Source organism: Nicotiana tabacum, chromosome 5 (genome assembly GCF_000715075.1).
Source record: "Nicotiana tabacum cultivar K326 chromosome 5, ASM71507v2, whole genome shotgun sequence".
NCBI classification, from domain to species: domain Eukaryota; kingdom Viridiplantae; phylum Streptophyta; class Magnoliopsida; order Solanales; family Solanaceae; genus Nicotiana; species Nicotiana tabacum.
Window position 1 is genome coordinate 145,180,598 of NC_134084.1, and position 19,712 is coordinate 145,200,309.

The 19,712-nt window shown below is 36.8% G+C and overlaps 1 protein-coding gene across 1 annotated transcript; it reads left to right on the forward strand.

The window, feature by feature from the left end:
* The first annotated feature begins 6,976 nt into the window (after positions 1-6,976).
* LOC107775763 (tropinone reductase homolog At5g06060-like) lies at positions 6,977-11,195 on the forward strand. Its single transcript, XM_016595535.2, has 5 exons — positions 6,977-7,212; positions 7,449-7,656; positions 9,453-9,672; positions 10,199-10,305; positions 10,798-11,195. The coding sequence occupies exons 1-5, from the start codon at positions 7,112-7,114 to the stop codon at positions 10,990-10,992; spliced, it is 831 nt and encodes a 276-aa protein (XP_016451021.1). The 5' UTR covers positions 6,977-7,111; the 3' UTR covers positions 10,993-11,195.
* Positions 11,196-19,712: the final 8,517 nt, after the last annotated feature.

Sequence of the window (19,712 nt, forward strand, 5' to 3'; positions counted from 1 at the left end):
CTGGATGCAGGCAGCTACTACAAAGTTGACTGATATATCTAGTGTTGTTGTAGCACAGTCCTCAGCCCCAGCTGCCCTAGCTGAGCCACAGGTACCTCCGTCAGTGGAGGAAACATTGAAGAAGATTATGACCGACCAGAAGACTATCATGGCTAAGGTGGTGGCACAAGGGAAAGCTATTAAGGATTTGGGCGAACATGTGAAGAAGATGCGGAAGTCTTAGGCATCAAAGAAGTCGGTGCACAAGCTGAGAAAGGAGATTGAGAAGATTACATTTGCTGGTGATTTACCATTGGACTTGCTCATGGAGTCAGCACCCCCAGCGGCACAGGCACTACTAGCAGCACAGACAACACCAGAGGCAGTAGCTGGCCAGTCTGAGGAGCCGGTTTCCATTTCCCACACTGCTGAGGAGATGATCCAGATGCTCAACAACCTAGTTGTCCCTCAGTCTAGAGATGATGAGATACAGGTTGAGGCTGAGGTTGCTGATGATCCTATGCAGACTGAGACCACATAGGGAGTTCTCTTAACTCTTTACCCTTTCCTTGTTCTTCTTTTTTGTTAAGCATTAGGGACGATGCTTATTTTTATTTGGGGGGGAGGTGGTCTATATTGATTATTTGACATTTGGGTTGTAATAACTCTGACACTATTTTTCTTTCATCTTTATTTTCCTTTGGTATGTGTATATTCTCTCCATTTGATATAAATATTCATTTCCTTTATGTATATATTCTTCTCCCTTATGTATATATTCGTTTGACTGTGGGTTGTATATTTATTTATCTCGCTTTCTGTAGTTTATTTTATAGTTTCCTTAGTTCGCTTTTCCTTAGTAGTATAACTTCTTATTTACTTTAGCAGCTTCTTTTTATGTTTTGAGTGAATAATAAGCCTTTGGTTTTCTTAATGCCACAGTTCTTTCCAAAGGTGGATTATGTGTGAACTGGGTGGCTCTTCCCAACGATGGATAACGTAACAACCTTCTTAAGGGATTGAATCAGTTTTCTTTTATGTTTGTTAAATGTAGTAGTAATAAATAAAAGGGGTCTCAAGCATGTTTCACTTGGTACCAATACATTACCTATGATTGTATGGTTGAAAACAAGTTGTTGGCAGAAAATAGCTCTAGTTGTGACTCTTTTGACTCTTGTGTTGACTTAAGTAGTCATCGAGTGGTTCAAATCGAGCCATTTGTGATTCTCAATCTTAGCTAGGGTTGTTGCGGGCCCTCGAATCTATTCTCTTTAGCAATCCAAAAGCGTGAGAGGTGAGATGTTTAGTTACAAGTCTAAGTACCTGTGCTAATGGTCTAGAACTTGCCTCAAATGTTTGTCTAGGCGAAATTCTAAGCGTAGCTTGTCTTGAGAAATGATCGTAGGCTCTCCTTGATCCAAATTGAAATTTGAAATCTTCTATATCCTAATAATGTGATATCCCTAGTCAACATCTTTAAGTCGAAGCCCTTTTTATTTCAATAACTATATTACAAGCCTTCATCCATTTTGTAATGACCTTCTCTTGGCACCCGATCTTTCCTTAGCATTCTAGAGAAATAATTGGCAAAAACATAAGTTTGGTGGAGAGAAGAGGAGTTTGAAAGTGATGAAAGTTACAAAGAAGAGATAGAAATGAAGAAAAGGGAAGGCAAAGAAAAGAAAGAAAGAACAAAAAGAAAAATGCCAAAAAGAAAGTGAATAAAGTGAAGAGTTGAACGGAATTCAAAAGAAAATAAGGAGGAAAGGCTGAAGTAAATAGAAAAGGAGAAAAATGAATATTATGATCAAGAAAGAGTGACATTACGTCTCTTTAGTTCCCCCGAGGAAGAAGAAAATGACTCAAAAAGTCGAGAAAGTATGAGCCGAAAAGAGAAAATGGAGTGCTTAGGGAAAGATGAAACCATTATATTCCAACTAGTCCTACCTTGGTCCAAAAGCGTTCATTACATCCCGCAAAAGCCCTACATGATTTCAAGTTGAGTGAGTTTACATTAGTGGTGATTTACATAAGGGGCAAGCCTATGGTACTCAAAGCCGGACTTCTGACATTCTTTTGAGAGAGATGAGCGAACTTTTCACAATTCTTGCCTTGAGTGTTACATTCTAAAGTGAGATTTGCATATGGAGAGTAGAGGAGGAGGAGTTTGGGATCTACAATGACCTAGATGAAAGAGCGATCTTCCTTGATGAATAGAGTCAACTCTTGGTGCTCTAGTGTCACGCTAGAACTATTGTACTCAAAAAATCAATCATTGCGTTGTTGATAATTCATATGTGTTGTGGGTAATTGTTGGTCCCAATTGATGTGTAATTGATTCACCTTAGGCTAGCTGAAGTATCCCCTTTTCTAGTGGAGGTGAGAATTGCCTTATTTGCTTGAGAACAAGCAAAAGCTTAAGTTTGGGGGAGTTGATAAGTAGTGATTTTGACCGCTTAGTTGCTCTCTTTTACTTGCGTTTTAGCTCAAAAATGTTTAAAGGTATTCCCAGAAACTAACGAAATGCGCTTAATTGCAGGAATATTGGAAAATGAGCCAAAGAAGTTAAAATTAACCTATAAAAGAGTCAAAAGTGAACAAGAACTAAAACTGGGCAAAAAGGCTAGCAGTGCAGACCGTACAATTCTAGTGCGGCCGCAGAAGGAAAATCCAAAGAGTGGTGTTTTTGCCAGCTCAGGGAATGCGGACCACACTGAAATTGTGCGGCCGCATCCATTTTTATGCGGTCCGCAGGATTGATGATTCAGAGAGCAAGAAAGTAAAGGAGTGCAGACCGCGTCACTATTGTGCGGCCGCATAATCCTAAGTGCGGTTGCACCCACTTTTATGTGGACTGCAGAAGCCTGAAGTGCCAAGTCCAAATTCCCAAGACTGCGAACCGCACGATAATTGTGGGGCCGCAGAAGCCCATTATGCGGACCGCACCAGAACTATGTGGTCGCACAACCCTCGCAGGAGCATTTTTGTCATATATTTTTAGCTTAGTATAAATAGAACTTTTTGTCATTTTTAGGTTAAGTTTAGTTTGCAGAGGTGCACCTGAGCCGTTTTCTTTACTTCTTTGAATAATTTTGTACTAGATTGACTTCTTAACATTAGATTTTATTTGTTTCATTAATTATTATGCATTTTATCTTAATTTCTTCATGTATTTCTTTACTTTTCATGAGTAGCTAAATCTTTAGCTAGGGTTGTGGCTCAATCCTAGTGTGGGTACTTAATGGGTATCAATTTTAGGGCTTGTTTGTGATTGAATTAGTGATATTTAGCCTTGTTTATGCTTAAATTTTAGAATTAATGGTTGCAAACATTGATTCATGCCTAATTGACCTAGTCTTTGCTTGAGAAAGAGAGACTAGGTTTAGGAAATCTTGGCTAACAAGGAATTGGGTGAACTCAAGAAGTTGATATCCCCAATTAAAGGGTCAAATCTAGAGATAGTAAGACCCGACTTAAGCATATATCACTTGATTTGTGCAATACCCATTTGGGCTTGAGAAAGCCAAATTGGGCAAAATCACTCAAACTACCGAGAGGTATAGAGTGAGCAATTGTGTGTGATTGCTATAGCATGATCCCTGATAAATCAAACTTGCCCTATTATTTATAATTCGTTAGGTAGCCACCTAGGTGGAAGTCACGACCCTAGATTCCTTTATCATTTGAAAAAAACTTAATACCAAAAATATTGTCTTCTAGTTTATTAATTGCAATCATTAGCTAAAAGTAGAAATAGAAACAACCACCAAATATGTGGAAGTGCAATCTAAGACACAACATACATTTACTCCAGTTATATACCTGATCACATATCTAACTCCCTGAGGCATCGACCCCGACCTGTGTTGGGATTATTATTGCTTCGACCGCCTCACTACCTATAATTGTGGTGTGAGTTTGGGCGATATCAATGAGCATTGACAGAAGCAGGTCTGAAGGAACCTTAAAATTATCTCAAGAAAAGTACATACAGAAGGTACTAAGTAGGTTCAGACTTCATGATGCAAAGACCAGAAGCACTCCACTGGGAAGCCATCTTAATCTGCCAAAGAACCAATCACCTAAGACAGATGAAGAAAGGAAGTACATGTCCAAAGTTCCATATGCTTCAGCAGTAGGAAGTTTAATGTATGCCATAGTTTGCACTAGACTTGACATAGCCCATGCAATTAGAGTTGTCAGTAGATACATGTCAGATCTAGGAAAGGAGTATTGGGAAGGTGTAAAATGGATATTGCGATATCACAAAGGCGCCTCAAGTATGACACTTTGTTTAAAATGAACAATATTATCTTACAATGTTTTGCTGATGCAAATTTAGGCGGCGATCTGGATAGTCAAAAACATACTACAGGCTACGTGTTCACCTTGGATGGTTCTGCTGTTAGCTGGATGCCCAGACTTCAGAAAAGTGTTGCTATATCTACCACTGAAGCAGAGTACATAGCAATCTTAGAAGCTGGAAAAGAGATGATTTGGCTCAAGAATTTTCTTAAAGAACTAGGTAAAGAGCAGGACAATTGTGAGCTTTTCAGCAATAGTCAGAGTGCAATTCATCTTGCCAAGAATCCAGTATTTCATGCAAGATCAAAGCGCATCCAATTGAGGTATCATCATATGTGAGAGTTGATAAGTGAAAGAACTATTTCCATGCAAAAGATACCAGGATCAAGAAACCTGTCAGACATGTTGACTAATGTTGTCGGTGTTGACAAACTGAGGCTGTGCACTGCCTCAATTAGCCTTCAAGACTAATAGCGTGAAGGCGCCACTAGAGAATAGCAAATCTTTTTTTTTAAAAATTTCTTTCTTGATGTAACATAGGTTTGAGGGGGAGATTGATAGGAGCAAACCTATTGTTGTATGTGAAAGAAAGAAAAGTAGACAGAACAAAAGAAAGAAAAGTCAAAGATACGAAAAATGATAGGAGGAAGAATTCATCTTTGAATTCTTTTCTTATGGCGTAAGTACTTACGTCGGCAGGGCATTCAAATGCCCATAAAAGGGGTATGCATTTTCATTTGCAGATCATCCCTTAACTTCTTCTTTCTCTTCAATTAATAATGAACTATTCTTTGTGTGGCAATGGAGTAGGCAAAAATTGCCGAACTACGTAAATCTTGTCTTGTGCAATATATTATTTTTCTTTTAAATATTTTTTTCCCTTCGATTAGCCTAACACGCTTCTCAACAATAAGTGATCCATTTAACTGACCCTCCCAAACCTATATAGCTGCAAATATTTTTTTTCCATCAAGGGAGTGTGTTATCCCCACTGTAGAGATGTATGTCACTGGGAAATTTTTCTAATTTCTAATCTTTTATTACATATTGAAGTCAAAAAGCTGCCAGAAATCATATGAAGCTAAAAATAGAAGGTTCTTACACATTGAACTAATAGTCACTTCCAGAAATAGTAGGAGATTTTGCTGCTAAATTGATTTGAATACAACTAAGTGTGTCAGGAAGTCAAGTGAGCCTTAAAGCAACGGATGAAGTTGTTTCGACTTTTACGGGTTCGAGCTATGGAAGCAAAAACTAATGTTTGTATTAGGATAGACTGTTTCCATAACACTCTTTGGAGCGCGACTTTTTCCTGAAAATACTGCGTGAATGTGGGAAGCTTTGTGCATCGGATTTCCCCGGTGCACAAAGTAGGAGGTTTTACTGCTGATTTGAATACACTTAAGTTGGTTGATTTATTACAGAGATGAAATTAGGATTTGAATTTGTGGGTTTAAAATTTTAGTCTTTTTAAATTATTGCCGTCAGGCTAGCTCCGTGGTTGAAGCGTGTTAACCACCATAGTACCTATAGTCTGGGTATTTCAGTTTACTTCAGTTCGCTAAAATAAATGTAAGTATAGGTGGATTTCTATTACTATTATCTTAGAGCTCGGTGCCTGGAATGTTTACTGCAAAGAAAATTAAATATGGAACATGAGTTAATTTTAGAGTCGTTAGACTGCTTGGACGTCAAATAATTAATGTCAAATCATTCTGCTTATTTTAAACCATAATTTTAGACTAAATAGAAAATTAAAGCTTAGCAATCGGTAAATGGAACGCTCAAAAGGAAAGGATGTGGTGCAATGAATGAGACTGCTCTTCCCTTAACTAGAGATCTCGAGTTCGAGCCCTGGGTATGAAAATATCCTTGGTAGGGAGCGCTTCCCCCGAATGGAGCCCTATGCGGCGCGAATCCGAATATAGTCGGGCTCCAATGCGGATACTGGATACCAGGTGGGAAACCCCAAAAAAAAATTCGGTAAATGGAGGGGAATATAAGTGCAGCCGTTCTCTGTTGTATCTGCCAATGAAGTAAGTGTTGACTCGTATTCAGTATTTCTGAGTATACAATACAGAGTGAAACTGGAAATACAGCTAAGTTTGAAGTGAAACAAATTAAATAGATCCTTAACGTGGTTCACCTCTTTCCCGTACTCCGCGCATAGTAAAAGTTTAGTACACTGCACTGTCCCTCTTTCGAAATTCTTTTTTGCTGCTAAAGTTATGCAACAAAATAATAACATAACGAAAGTGCATCGGCCATCGACAATGTAAAAATATTTACACAATCAATTTAATTATAAGATAATTGCATGTAAAACTTTATGATAAAATATTAATTTAATAACCTTATAAAGAATAATTGACCTGCTATCATAAGTTAAATTATATTATTAGTATTACAAAATCTTTATGCTACGGATGTATATATAACTTAAATACTAAAGGAAATCATTGGTCCATTATCCAACCACTTAAAACATCCTTGCTAGCTTATTGGCTTATTCTACTTTCTAGGAAACTAAGAAAATAAAACTATTAACAAAAAATGAATCTATATTCTACAACCGTTGATCTCCATTAAAATTCCCTCCATCATTTCTAGCCGTTGATCTATTTACATTGACTTTCTCGTCTGATATTTCATTTCTAATAAATCTAAGGGAATAACTTGAGCTATAAATAATAACACTCTCCTTGTATCCAATCCTGCAGCCTGCAAACAAGAAATATAAAGTGTTAAGATCTTGAAATTTACGTTTACTACATAAAGTATATATTCATCTGAATTCTTGAGCAATTAAAGAGAGATAGATATAGGCATGGCAACTGAGCAAGAACAGAGTAGCAGTAGTAACAAACTCCAGAAATGGTCTCTTCATGGGAAGACAGCTTTAGTTACTGGTGGTACCAGAGGAATTGGGTAAGTTACTCTTGACTTTCGAATCGGAAACAGCATCTCTGTCCTCCCAGGGTAAAATAAGGTCTGCATAACACTACCTTCTTCCGACCCTACTTATGGGAACTCATTGGGTTATTGTTGTTGGTGTACTCTTGACTTTTCGAACCGTTCTTCTTAAAAAGGAGGGTCAAAATTAAGTGTCTACGGAAATGCGACTTTCTTCAATTATTTCTCTGTTCATTGTTTCTTTTATTTAGGTTTGCAATAGTGGAGGAATTAGCAGGATTTGGAGCAACTATACATACATGTTCAAGAAACCAGAAAGAACTTGATGAGAAAATACAAGAATGGAAAGGTAAAGGATTTAAGGTGACTGGCTCTGTTTGTGATTTGTCTTCCAAAGAACAAAGAGAACAACTTATTCAGACTGTTTCTTCTGTGCTTGAGGGCAAGCTCGATATACTGGTAAGTCTCCTTGCTAATTATTTTTTTTTCTCTACTGAAATTGTTAATTAATTAGAATAAAAAGATCAATCTCCCTAAGCACAATCTATCCATCCTTATAGAATGTTGAGTTACCACAATGTACGAATAATAAACTCAGTGTAATCCTACAAAGTGAGGAATGTGCACATATCTTATCTCTACCTTTGTAAAGATAGAGAGATTATTTCCGACAGATCAAAGAATTTGGGTTACCGCAGTATTAATCACTAGCATCCGAAATTTATGTCTGAGGAGGATAGAATGTACAAAGACTTTACCCTTCCAATAGACCAAGAAATTTGAGTTAATTACAAGAGTATTAATTACTAATATTCGAAATTTATGTCTGAGGAGGGTAGAATGTACAAAGACTTTACCCTTACCTTTATGAAGATAGAAAGATTATTTCCGATAGACCAATAAGAATTTGAGTTACCACAGTATTAATCACTAACATTCAAAATTTACTGAGCCGATTAATCTAGATTTGCACCGCCTAGAGAGAGTTACCAAGGTCAATCTTCTTAATGTTTGAAGTTAGTTTTAGACACGATTTGATTTATATTTTTTTTTAGAAACAAATACATGATATCACGAATATGTAAAAGTATTATGCATATTTATTTTAAGATTTAAAAGGATTTAATTAATCCGGTTAACTCTTTGAACAACATCATTTTAAGTGAGAGGGAGCTCTTATCTCTATTCTCTACTGATTTTTTCATATATTAACACATCTTTTTGTTATAAATCTCTAACTTTAAGAAGTAAAAGCATGTACTATTAAATATGTAAAGATGGATTTTAATCTATTTAACTCTTTAAATAGTAAATAACATGTAGTATTAAATGCGACAGAGAGCTATTAAAAGGACGTAAAACCTCTCTGTTGTAATTGTAACGTAAACACCCTCGTCATTGGCGCCACATGCCAAGATATAAGTGAAATAAGAATAGGAGGGGAAAGGCCAAATTTAGGTGACAAACTTCCAACAGCATCAATGATAGAAGACAAAATTGGAATACTGTAAACGTTATATTTTCTTTCCTGTCCTTTTCTTATATTTATAGCTAATTCTCATCTCTTGGAACTACTTACTGACATATAGGGCCATTGCATTATATGTATTTTCCAAAAGTGTGTTAACAGACAGACCTAGAATTTGAAGATAGCGGGTTGCATGAGCAAACTGTTCAACCAGTATCCCGTAATTAGACTTAGTTTTATAGTTTCAAGCAAAATATATGATCGTCTTTAATATATATATATATACACTTATATATTCAAAAATTTATTATACATAACAAGGTCCGTGACCCCTATTCCCCAAGCATAAGTCTGCCTCTCTGCGAGTGTAACTACACCCTCTTAGTTTTGGCAAATTAAGTGAAATATTTAAAAATGATCAATATGACTTAAAATATAAAATAATATGGACAAAGAGAGCATATGGTATTCCCTGCGTTTCAAATTAGATGAGCTACTTTCTTTTTTAGTATGTTCCAAAATAAATGACTCATTTTTAAATTTGGAAATAATTCAACTTTAAACTTTTCATTTTACCCATTTACCCTTAATGGGAAGATTTTATAACAACAAAAATGTCATGGCCACACAAAGATTTTACCCCCTAAGTTTTTAATACTACAAATATAAAAAAAAATAAAAAATTCTTAAACTTCGTATCGAGTCAAACTATCTCATCTAAATTGAAACGGAGAGAGTAATTAATTATAATCTTGTTCATTTTGTTTCATATGGAACTTTATTATAGGTGAATAATGCTGCAATAAGTATGATAAAAAGAGCTGCGGATGTAAGTGCAGAAGATTATTCAAAGATTATGGGAACCAATGTGGAGTCCCCTTTCCACTTGACCCAAATTGCTTACCCTCTCTTGAAAGCATGTGGAAATGCAGCTAGCATTGTCTTCATTTCTTCCCTTGCTGGTTCAGTTGCACTACCTGCACTTTCTGTCTATGGAGCTTCTAAAGGTAAAATTACCAACACATTAAACTATTATATCACAGGGGCCGGCGGAGCCAGCATTATAGCTACGAGTTCAGCAGAACGCAATATCTTTGGCTTAAACTCTGTATTTGTGTTAAAAAATTCATTGAATATGTATAAATAGTTTATTTAGAATCTACTCCCTCCATTCATTTTTACTTGTTCATTATACTAAATCAAAAGAAAGACAACTTTTTTTTCTCTCCTGTTTTACCCTTATCATTAATTGCTCATTTTCAAAATTATTTTTCAAAACTTTTTAAAATGCTATCATTATTGGGGTTTAATTTATATGGTAAAATATATGCTACAATTATTATTTCTTAAGAAAAATGAAAAGTTCAAAATAAATAAGTAAAAGTGAACTAAGGGAATAGTAAGTAAAAATGATTATGGTCGAGAACTCATAAACTAAAAATTCGAGCTCCGTCATGCAACATAATACTTCGGTTATTGCTTGAAAAGTTTCTTGATTTCAAATTAGTGATTATTCTTTTATTGAATAAATAGGTGCAATCAACCAGCTGACGAAATTTTTGGCATGCGAGTGGGCTAGTGACGGAATTCGCGTTAACACAGTCTCTCCATTTGCTGTCAAAACCAACATTTTGAAACCGGTAATGTCCCTAGTATCCAAATTTGCACTTCAGCTGTAACATATTTTTTTCCAATTATATAGTACAAGTTTTGAATAGATATTTTCTAGTCTAAATGGTATGACATTATCATAAAATGAGGAAAGAACATATTGATTTTGGAGAAAGTATTCAAATTTGCTAGAGCTCGACACAAAATACTATGCCCCTATGTTATGTTGTCGACGCTGCAAATGTCTATATATTGCTTAGCGCGTGCAAGGAAATGTTATAGTCTCACGTTGGTTGAGGACAGAAATTTAATAAGGGAATTTAAATTTTGAAGTAGGTTATGCAAGAGTGTTTAAAGTCTATTTTTAATTCAATAACAAATGATATTTTACCTTATACATAGTATAATTTTTCGGTGAACGGTGTTCACCCTTGGCTATACATAGCTTCGCCCGTGATTGAGGATGTAATTTAATGTCTTTTATCCATATTTTTTTTACAACGTTTAGCTATAATTTGCAGGAGGATATTGACCCGTCATTATTGGGAAATTATTCAGAACTGATGTGTAGAACACCTTTGAAACCAATAGCAGAGCCAGATGAGATATCGCCATTGGTGGCATTCCTTTGTCTTCCTGCTGCTTCACACATTACTGGTCAGATTATTCATGTTGATGGTGGATTTTCAGCTGGTAGTTTCAAATTCCAGTCTTAATTAAATACCCAAAATACAAAGAAAAATACAACATGGGTTGGCTCTTTTTTGTTTTATGTTTTTGTATCAACAAACAATGTTCTTGTAAAAGGTTGGCTCTTTCGCAATGTAAAATTGTTTCCTTGCTGGCAGTAACGGAAAATTAGTATTGTTGATTTTTACAAATTTCTTAAATTCAACGAGAGCAATGATTTGTTGAGACTGATTGATCTTGCAAATGTAAACTGCCAAACAAACTAATCATTAAACGTTGTAATTAATGGTCTAATGCTTATCAGAGTGTCAATTCCATTACTAATTAACACTACTTTGTGTCATTTGTTTCGAACGGATATCGTGAGATAATCAACGAAGTACTATGATTACGTTGAAATTTGAAAATGATCAAGAATACTAGTATCAATTTTCACTTTTTTCCTTTTGTGAATTTCGTTTTTGTACATGACGTGAATACTAGATTTGAACTTTTACTATTATAAAATAATGACAGAATAAAAAGTATACTAATGTGTGAATCCAAACATCGCCTTATAAAAGTATTGAAATAAACCAACTCAAAATATAAATCACTTAGAAATTTTTGGAGCCTGAAGTTTCTTTTTAAAAAAACAAAAAAAAATCTTTTGAAAGTTAAAAAGTTGTATTCTAAGAAAAAATGTTTATCTTCCCAAATACTAATAATACGATATATAATGTACTTAATAAATAAACAATTAATAAAGCAAAAGCTCCATAATCCTTTCTTGGATGAGCTAAATTACGTAGCACAAAGTGGAGTGTGGAAAATTTGGATTGCCTTTACTCAAACCCAAGAAATGAATAGAAAAATAGTCATAATTAATGTGAAGGGAAAAACTTATTATGAACAATAGCCCATGATCTCCTCCCCAAGAAAGTGACACAAATATATACAGTACAAAGACAAAATCCATCTTCCATCGCCAAAATCGCCAGATTCTATGACCTTGTCGGCCGGCACGTCCGTCACTAATGGAACAACACCACAATCTATAGTAAGTTGCTATCTCAAACATTACTAAATAGGAATAAAACTAGAAAAAGAAACAAAGATATGGAGTATATATTTAACTTTACCACCAAAATTGTATATGGGATGGCTTGATACAGATGGAGATTCAAAATATATAAAAATTTATGGGTTCAATCTTTAAGGTTTTTAGTATATTAAATTAGTAAAGGAGCCAGAATTTTTACCAAGGGGTATCAAAATATAAAAAATATATATATATATACACCGAACAGTTTAGGGGAGTCAATGTATAGTGAATATACATAAAGCAAAAATATTTATATAGCAATACAATGTAATTTTCTGGCGAAGGGATGTCACACCCCTTGGTTGAATGTGGCTCTGCCATTGTATTGAACCTGTTATATTTTTTAAAGTTATGAGTTCATATCTATCATATTTTGCAATTTTAAAATTTTTTTATCATAAATTTATACTCTACGTCGAAAGTTACGAGTCAAATTGAACCGTCCTCAGAATACTATATACGCCCCTGACTTAGATATTCTTACACGTTTATTTAAGCTTGATAATAGAGAAACTTTTCGCCAATAAGTGTTCTCCATGAGCCTATCCGACAAGCCACTGAATTTCGAATACAAAATACCCAAAGCCAAAAAAGAAAAAACACAAAGACGACTGGTAATTTTATACTATAAACAACTTTACCACACACTACAACCTAAGGCTGTAACGCACCCTAACTTCAAGCACAACCTCCAAAGAAAAATGAAACAATTCATAACAAATAACACGTGCAGCAACTTTCAAGGGAAAAGGAACAGACACACAAAGTAAAAGTATTGATTTTGGAGTAAAAGTACAGAAAAGGTACAAATATTTGAGCATATGAAGGAGTCCATGTCCTATTGTGTAGAGACAAAACACTTCATTTTTGGATAATAACGCAGGCAAATGGTTTAGCTTTAGCCCTCCCAAATGATGGTTTGAAACTTAAATTATAGTGCATGCTTTCGTTCTTCTGAATAAAGCTGACAAATAAAAAAAATATCAGTCGTTCCTAATTTCGGGATAAGTAAGAATGTTACAGGAGGATACGGTGATGTATTTATTTATCAATGCTGTTTGAATTCAAGGCTGCATGCATGGATGCTAGAGATGGACTTCATTTCTTGTGTTAGAGATTGCTAATTAGTTCAACTTATCAGCTGTGTGGTAAACCTATAAATAAACAAAAATATTACTACTACAACACCAATAACAGATCAGTGAAATCCCACGAGTGTGGGATTTGGGGAGGGTAATACGAAGACTTTACTCCTATCTTGGGAGAATAAAGAGGTTGTTACCGATAGACCCTCAGTTCGGGAAAGGTGGAAAGACATAGTAGAAATAGGCAATACTGTAATGACCCGGCCGGTTGTTTCATGAGTTATCGCTCCGTTTTCCCCATTTCTGCTTCTTATTGTCTTGTTCAACTGTACTATGTGTTATCGGGTTGGTTGGCTCGGGTTCAGAGAGGTTTTGGTAAGGTTTGAAACACTTAGTCTCTTTTGAGTAAGCTTAAGTTGGAAAAGTCAACCGGACGTTGACTTATGTGATAAAGGGCTCGAATGTGAGTTCTGATGAGTCGGATAGCTTCGAGAGGTGATTTGGGACTAAGGAGTGTAATCGGAATGTGTTTTGGAGGTCTGGAGTAGATTTAGACTTGAATTGGCGAAATTGGAATTTTGGCATTTTCCGGTTGATAGGTGAGATTTTGATATAGGGGACGGAATGGAATTTCGGGAGTTGCAGTAGGTCTGTTGTGTCCTTTGGGATGTGTGTGCAAAATTTCAGGTCATTCCAACGTGGTTTGATAGACTTTTTGATCGAAAGCGAAATTTGAAAGTTTTTGAAATTCTTAGGCTTGAATCCGATACAAATTTGGTGTTTTTATGTTGTTTTGAGCGTTCCGAAGGTTGGAAGAAGTTTGAATAATGTTATGGGATATGTTGGCATGTTTGGTTGAGGTCCCGAGGGCCTCGGGTGAGTTTCGGGTGGTTAAACGGACCATTTCATGTTGGAGGATAATGTAGAAAAACTGTTGTTGGTGTCACAGGTTTTTGACCTTCGCGTTCGCGATGCATGTCCCGCATTCGCGAAGGGTTGGGATATGAGGCTGTGAAGTTGGACTTCGCGTTCGCGAAGGTGGTCCCACGATCGCAAATGGTTGAGCTCAATGATCATCGCGTTCGCGTAGAGGAAAGGCGAGCAGCTGGGTCCAGGTCAGGTTATTCTTCGCGTTCGCGATGAGTTGTGAAGCTAAGGCTTCGCATTCACGTGCATGGGGTCGCGTTCGCGATGAAGGGAAAATGGTCAACTTAAGTTTGTGGTTCGTGGCGTTGACCGCGTTCGCAAAGAAGGATTTTGAATAGCTGGGCAAAATGTTTTGAAAGGCCATATCCGCGATTTTGGGTCTAATATTCACCATTGTTGGGTGATTTTAGAGCTTTTTGAGGAAGATCGAAGAGGGAATCAAAGGGAAACACTTGGAGGTAAAATTTATGGACTTAATACTCAATCCTAAGGTGATTTCTACCTAATTAATCATGGAATTTGTGGAATATATGCCTAAAAATTGGAAGTTAGGGCTTGAAAATTGGAGACCTAAATCTAGGGATTTGAGGGGTCATTTATGGTTGGATTTTGATGTATTTGATATGTACGAACTCGGGGGAAGATAAGGAGTTTATTAATGTAATTTTTATCGAATTTCGAGATGTGGGCCTGAGGGTCGGGTTTGGTTAATTTCGGAATTTGTGTTGTAATTTGATTGCTTTCGAGTGGGCGTTGTTCCCTTAGCATAATTTGATGGTTATGTAGTGATTTTGGTTAGATTTGGAGCATCTGGGGGCAGATTCGAGAGGCAAAGGCATCGCGGGCTAGAGTTTGGACCGGATAGAGGTGAGTAATGATTGTAAATGTTATTCTGAGGGTATGAAACCCCGGATTTCACATCGTTGTGCTATTTCGAGGTGACACACACGCTAGATGGCGAGCGTGGGGTCGTGCACTATTGGGGATTGTAACTTAGTCCGTCCCGAATGACTGTTTTACTGGGTATTTGATTGAAAACTGTTTGCTATCATCTTGTTTTGGGCTGAATGCCATATTTGGGCCTCGTGCCAACTATTTTGGACCCTTAGGGGATTTTTACTACTATTCCTCACTGTTTTAACTATGTAATTGTACTCGGTCATGCTATATTCTACTGTTTTCACAACTCAGCCATCTTTACTCGTTTTTGATATTTTAAATAATATTTTGGGTTGAGCATCATGTTTTACCGTTGCCCGAGTGGCTCGTGAGATTTTGACTGAGTAAGGCCGAGAGCCTGTGTTATGAGGATACTATGGGATCGGGCTGTGCACCGCAACAGTATTATACTGATTCATGATTATGAGGCTGAGGGCCTAAGTGTACGCCACAAGGTGGCTTGATATGAGGCCGAGAGCATATTAGATTATGCCACGAGATGGCTTGTTATTGCACTCGGGCCGTAAGGGGCCCCTCCTGAAGTTTATACACCTCCAGTGAGCGCGGGTACCTAGTGTGATTTGTGATATAGACCGAGGGGCTGGTGTTGTTCCATATTATTGCCCAATGGGCTGATACGAGTGATTGTGAGGTAGCCCGAGGGGCTGATTTATGTGTCTATCTTTTCCCCTGTTTTAATTCACTCGTTTGAATTATTAATAGATGTTTTAAGAGGTTTTTACTAAACTGGGGTGTTTTTACAAGTTTTCATTATTTTATTGCCTTGTATTTGTTTTATACTACCTCTTTGTAGCATTTTGCTGTGTTCTACGTGTTTTCTTATCGCTCAGCTGCTTTTACTTTTATTACTCACTGAGTTGACATACTCACTCCTTGCACCCTGTGTGCAGATTCAGGAACCTCGGGTCCCGCTAGCGAGGGCTGATTGCTTCCAGCAGGCTGTTCGGAGTTCACTAGATAGCTGCTCGGCGTTCGCAGCCCAGTGCTTCTCCTTCCTATCTTTATTTTTCCTTGTACTAGCCTTGTACTAGACTGTGTAGACTTTTCATACTCTTAAACGGATGTTTTAGATGTTCATGACTGGTGACACCCCGATGTCGGGCTGTATTTGTTTTCGCATTTGTTCTATTTCACTCTATTTTGGGATTTATCACTTATTAATGACTTAATTATGAATTATTATAATTGTTAATTGGCTTGGAGGTTTGAGTCGCCTGGCCTTATTTCATGATACGCGCCATCACGACCGGATTCGGTTTAGAGTCGTGACAAATACTAATATCAAGAGCCAGAAAGATAATAACGTCAAACCAAGAGCTAGATAATAGATGGAAGAAAGCAATAGCAACAAGCATCAACCACAACAAGATACTAAGAAACCAACGCGGATGATAATAGGAAAACATGTAAAATTAGCAATCTAAGAACAAGAAAACACTACCAAACTAACCCTAATGCCCCATGTGCGGATCAAAAGCGCTCGACTACCTACTAACCTTCTATCCTAAATATGAAAAATAGAGGATATTAGTTAAGATTTTAAACTATATAAATAAATAGCATAATAGTTACTACTAGTACATTAGCATGTGGTAATTGGGTAAGTAGTATAGTCTTGGATTCAAATATGTCAGCATCAAGAAACTATTTTTATTATTTAGTTGGGATAATGTATAAAATCCTCCCCGACCCATGATCATATTACCAACTACACACTTTTTCTTTTCAGGGGTCCTATTACCCTTCCCTCCCCCCGAACTATTTTAAAGTAGGTTGTTCCTTCTATTTTCGGTAGGCTTTTCCTTTTCAGAAGACCTAGGGCTTTGTTAATTTCTCTTGTAATGTTTCCCAGAGGTGGAGACTGGATCTTCTCTACTGGAGCAGAAGATTATGGAGCCTGATGGTTTTGGGGTTCAATGGTCACAAACACTGGATATGCTACTGGGTCCTCCATTCCCGGATCTGGGAAGAATGTAATTGACCAGAAGGCTTGGAAGATTAGGTTGTTAAGAAGCGGTGGGTCCAAGTTTGGTTGCATGTTGCCATTCCTTGTCATCGTTTGCCACAGGCAGCCAATGCCCTGTTTATGGCTTCCACCATTTCCCTCGCCAGATGTGCCGAATTTGGACAATCAGTTTCACTGGCTGATTTTTCAGGGTGAAATTGTAAGCTAGGCCATGTCCTTGTAGCGTCACCTCCATCCAGGATGTCGGAGAGTGGTCCGATGGCAGAGGCAATGATGTCACAATGGTGGGTGGTAGTTGACTTTTTTCCATTTTTGTAATTTTTTTTGTTTTGGGGGAGGCGGTTATGTTAACGAGCTGGTTCATAATTGCGTCTTTTGGTATCAAATCTTGATTAGTGGAAAGGTCACCGGTTAATGTATCTGGAGAAAATGATTTGTAATTAATGTGGTATAAGTTTGAGTAGACAGAGAGTGTCATGTCACCTGAAATTGAGTGGGTCCTCAGGTGAGGCACTTGAGTATTCATGGAGTGTTGGTGAGTTTTTCCCATTAGAGCATTCCTCTAAGAGAGAGGTAGGGTACGCATAGGTGTTTGGGTAGGGATGATTATTTAGGCTGGTTGTTTTCAATTGGGTGTGGACCCCAATTACTTGTTTAGTACCGGCTTGGTAGCCCAATGCCCCAATTTTAGCATTGTTTGCGGCTGGGGTTAGGCTATGGGTAGGGGCCTCCTTGTAGGCATTCTTAAGTGGCCCAGAATAAATGTTGGAGTCAGTTTCATCAGGCCCCATTCTCGCCTTGCGTTTGGCGTTGTATTTGGTTTGGGGCCGCGTGTGATGGGTTACTGGGAGTGGGGGATGGAGTTTTATTTATTGACAAGGCCGCTAGGCCTATTATAATTTTTTGACTGGGTATTATTGGATTTAGAATTGTATTGAACAATTTTAGTTTCCAGAAACTTACCTGAATTTGCATCGATCATGTTTAATTGGAACCTTTGTACTTTTGATGCATGGTGTTGGTTGTTTCCAATTCCATTGTTCCTTTCCTTCGTCTTTTGTTGGTCTGTTTTATTTCGTTTGTGGAAGGTTACTATCATCCATCCATCCTCCTCCCTTCCTTAATGTTTACCCCTGAGTATTCCAGTGCTTCTTGTGAGAGTGGTGCTTGGAATTTTTTGAAGTTTCAATTTTTAGTAATGTGGCCAATTCTTCCCCCATGTTGTACATAACGTGCATTCCCATTCGTAAATCACTGCTTGCTTGTGGTCTTCAATTATCACTTATATTTTCACTGGGGTTTCCAGGGGGTACTTGGATACATATGCGTGTGTATCTTTCTCTCAACGCAGAGGAGGTGCATGAGTCAATTTTTAGTAATTTGCCCAGTTTTCGACCAATTTTTTCAAGTATTTCTTCGTCATAAAATTCTGTTGGTAGTTATGGTAGGCGAATTCATATGGTTGTCGTAGAGAGGATAGCTTCTTGTGGCACATATTTTGGGATATATAGGTTATTAAGACGTGGATCCAGAATAATGCATTTATTTTTATTTGGCCAAAATTATTAGGCTGCCTTGAGTATAAGTAGGAGAATCCACTCATTTAAGGTTCACTTTGTCAAATAATTTAAGCAGAAAAAAAATATCTAGCATTGTTAAACCTGGTCCAACTTACAAAATGCTTGATGTATTGTATTAACGTTAAACGAGTTAATTTGACCCAAAAGACCCTTTATATAATAAGATTGAAATGGATTAATAGTATAATCTAACAGGTTATTGTTAAGATTAAAATTTAGAAGGGATTTCGTATAGCCAATAATTAATTAATTAATCTAGTCACTTGCTCAACGTAGTTAACGCAGTGGATCACTTTTACTTTGAAGCATGCTTCAAGTTGAAAAAATAATTATGTCCTCAAATTGGAATATATATATATATACCTTTAATTTACTTGTGGGTTCGTGGCTTGAGGTACGACCAATGTTCAGCTCCTCAAACAAATAATGTATTTATCCAAACTGTGATAAAACAATAAAAGTAGAAGAACAATATTGCAGAGAAAGAAAGAGAGGAAATTCTTATTGAATTTTGGGATGATTTACAATGGGGTAAGACCCATTTATTTATAGGGGAAAAATGACTTAGCCACAAAGTAAAACTCTCTACAAGATAGACATTCACTCTAAATAGAATTATATTCATAACACTCCCCCTTGAATGTCTACTCGATAAGTAATGTGCCTCGTTAAAAGCTTAACTAAAATAAAACCCAATGGGGAAAAAATCTAGTAAAGGAAAAAGAGTACACATATCTAACAATACGCCTTTTGGTTGCCTCGTGAAAAACCTTGCAAGGAAAACCCAGTGGGACAAAATCTTGTAAGGGAAAAAGAGTACAACGTGCATTAACTCCCCCTGATGAGAGCATCAATTCACATCCTTGAGCTTTCGCATCCCAATCTTGTGCACTAGTTTCTTGAAGGTTGACGTTAGTAGAAATTTTGTGAACAAATCAGCCATATTATCACTTGAACGAATCTGTTGCACATTGATATCACCATTCTTTTGAAGATCATGTGTGAAAATAACTTTGGTGAAATGTGCTTTGTCCTATCTCCTTTTATGAATCCTCCCTTCAATTGAGCTATGCATGCTACATTGTCTTCATACAAAATCATGGGTAACTTGTCACATTTCAAACAACATTTGTCTCGAATAAGA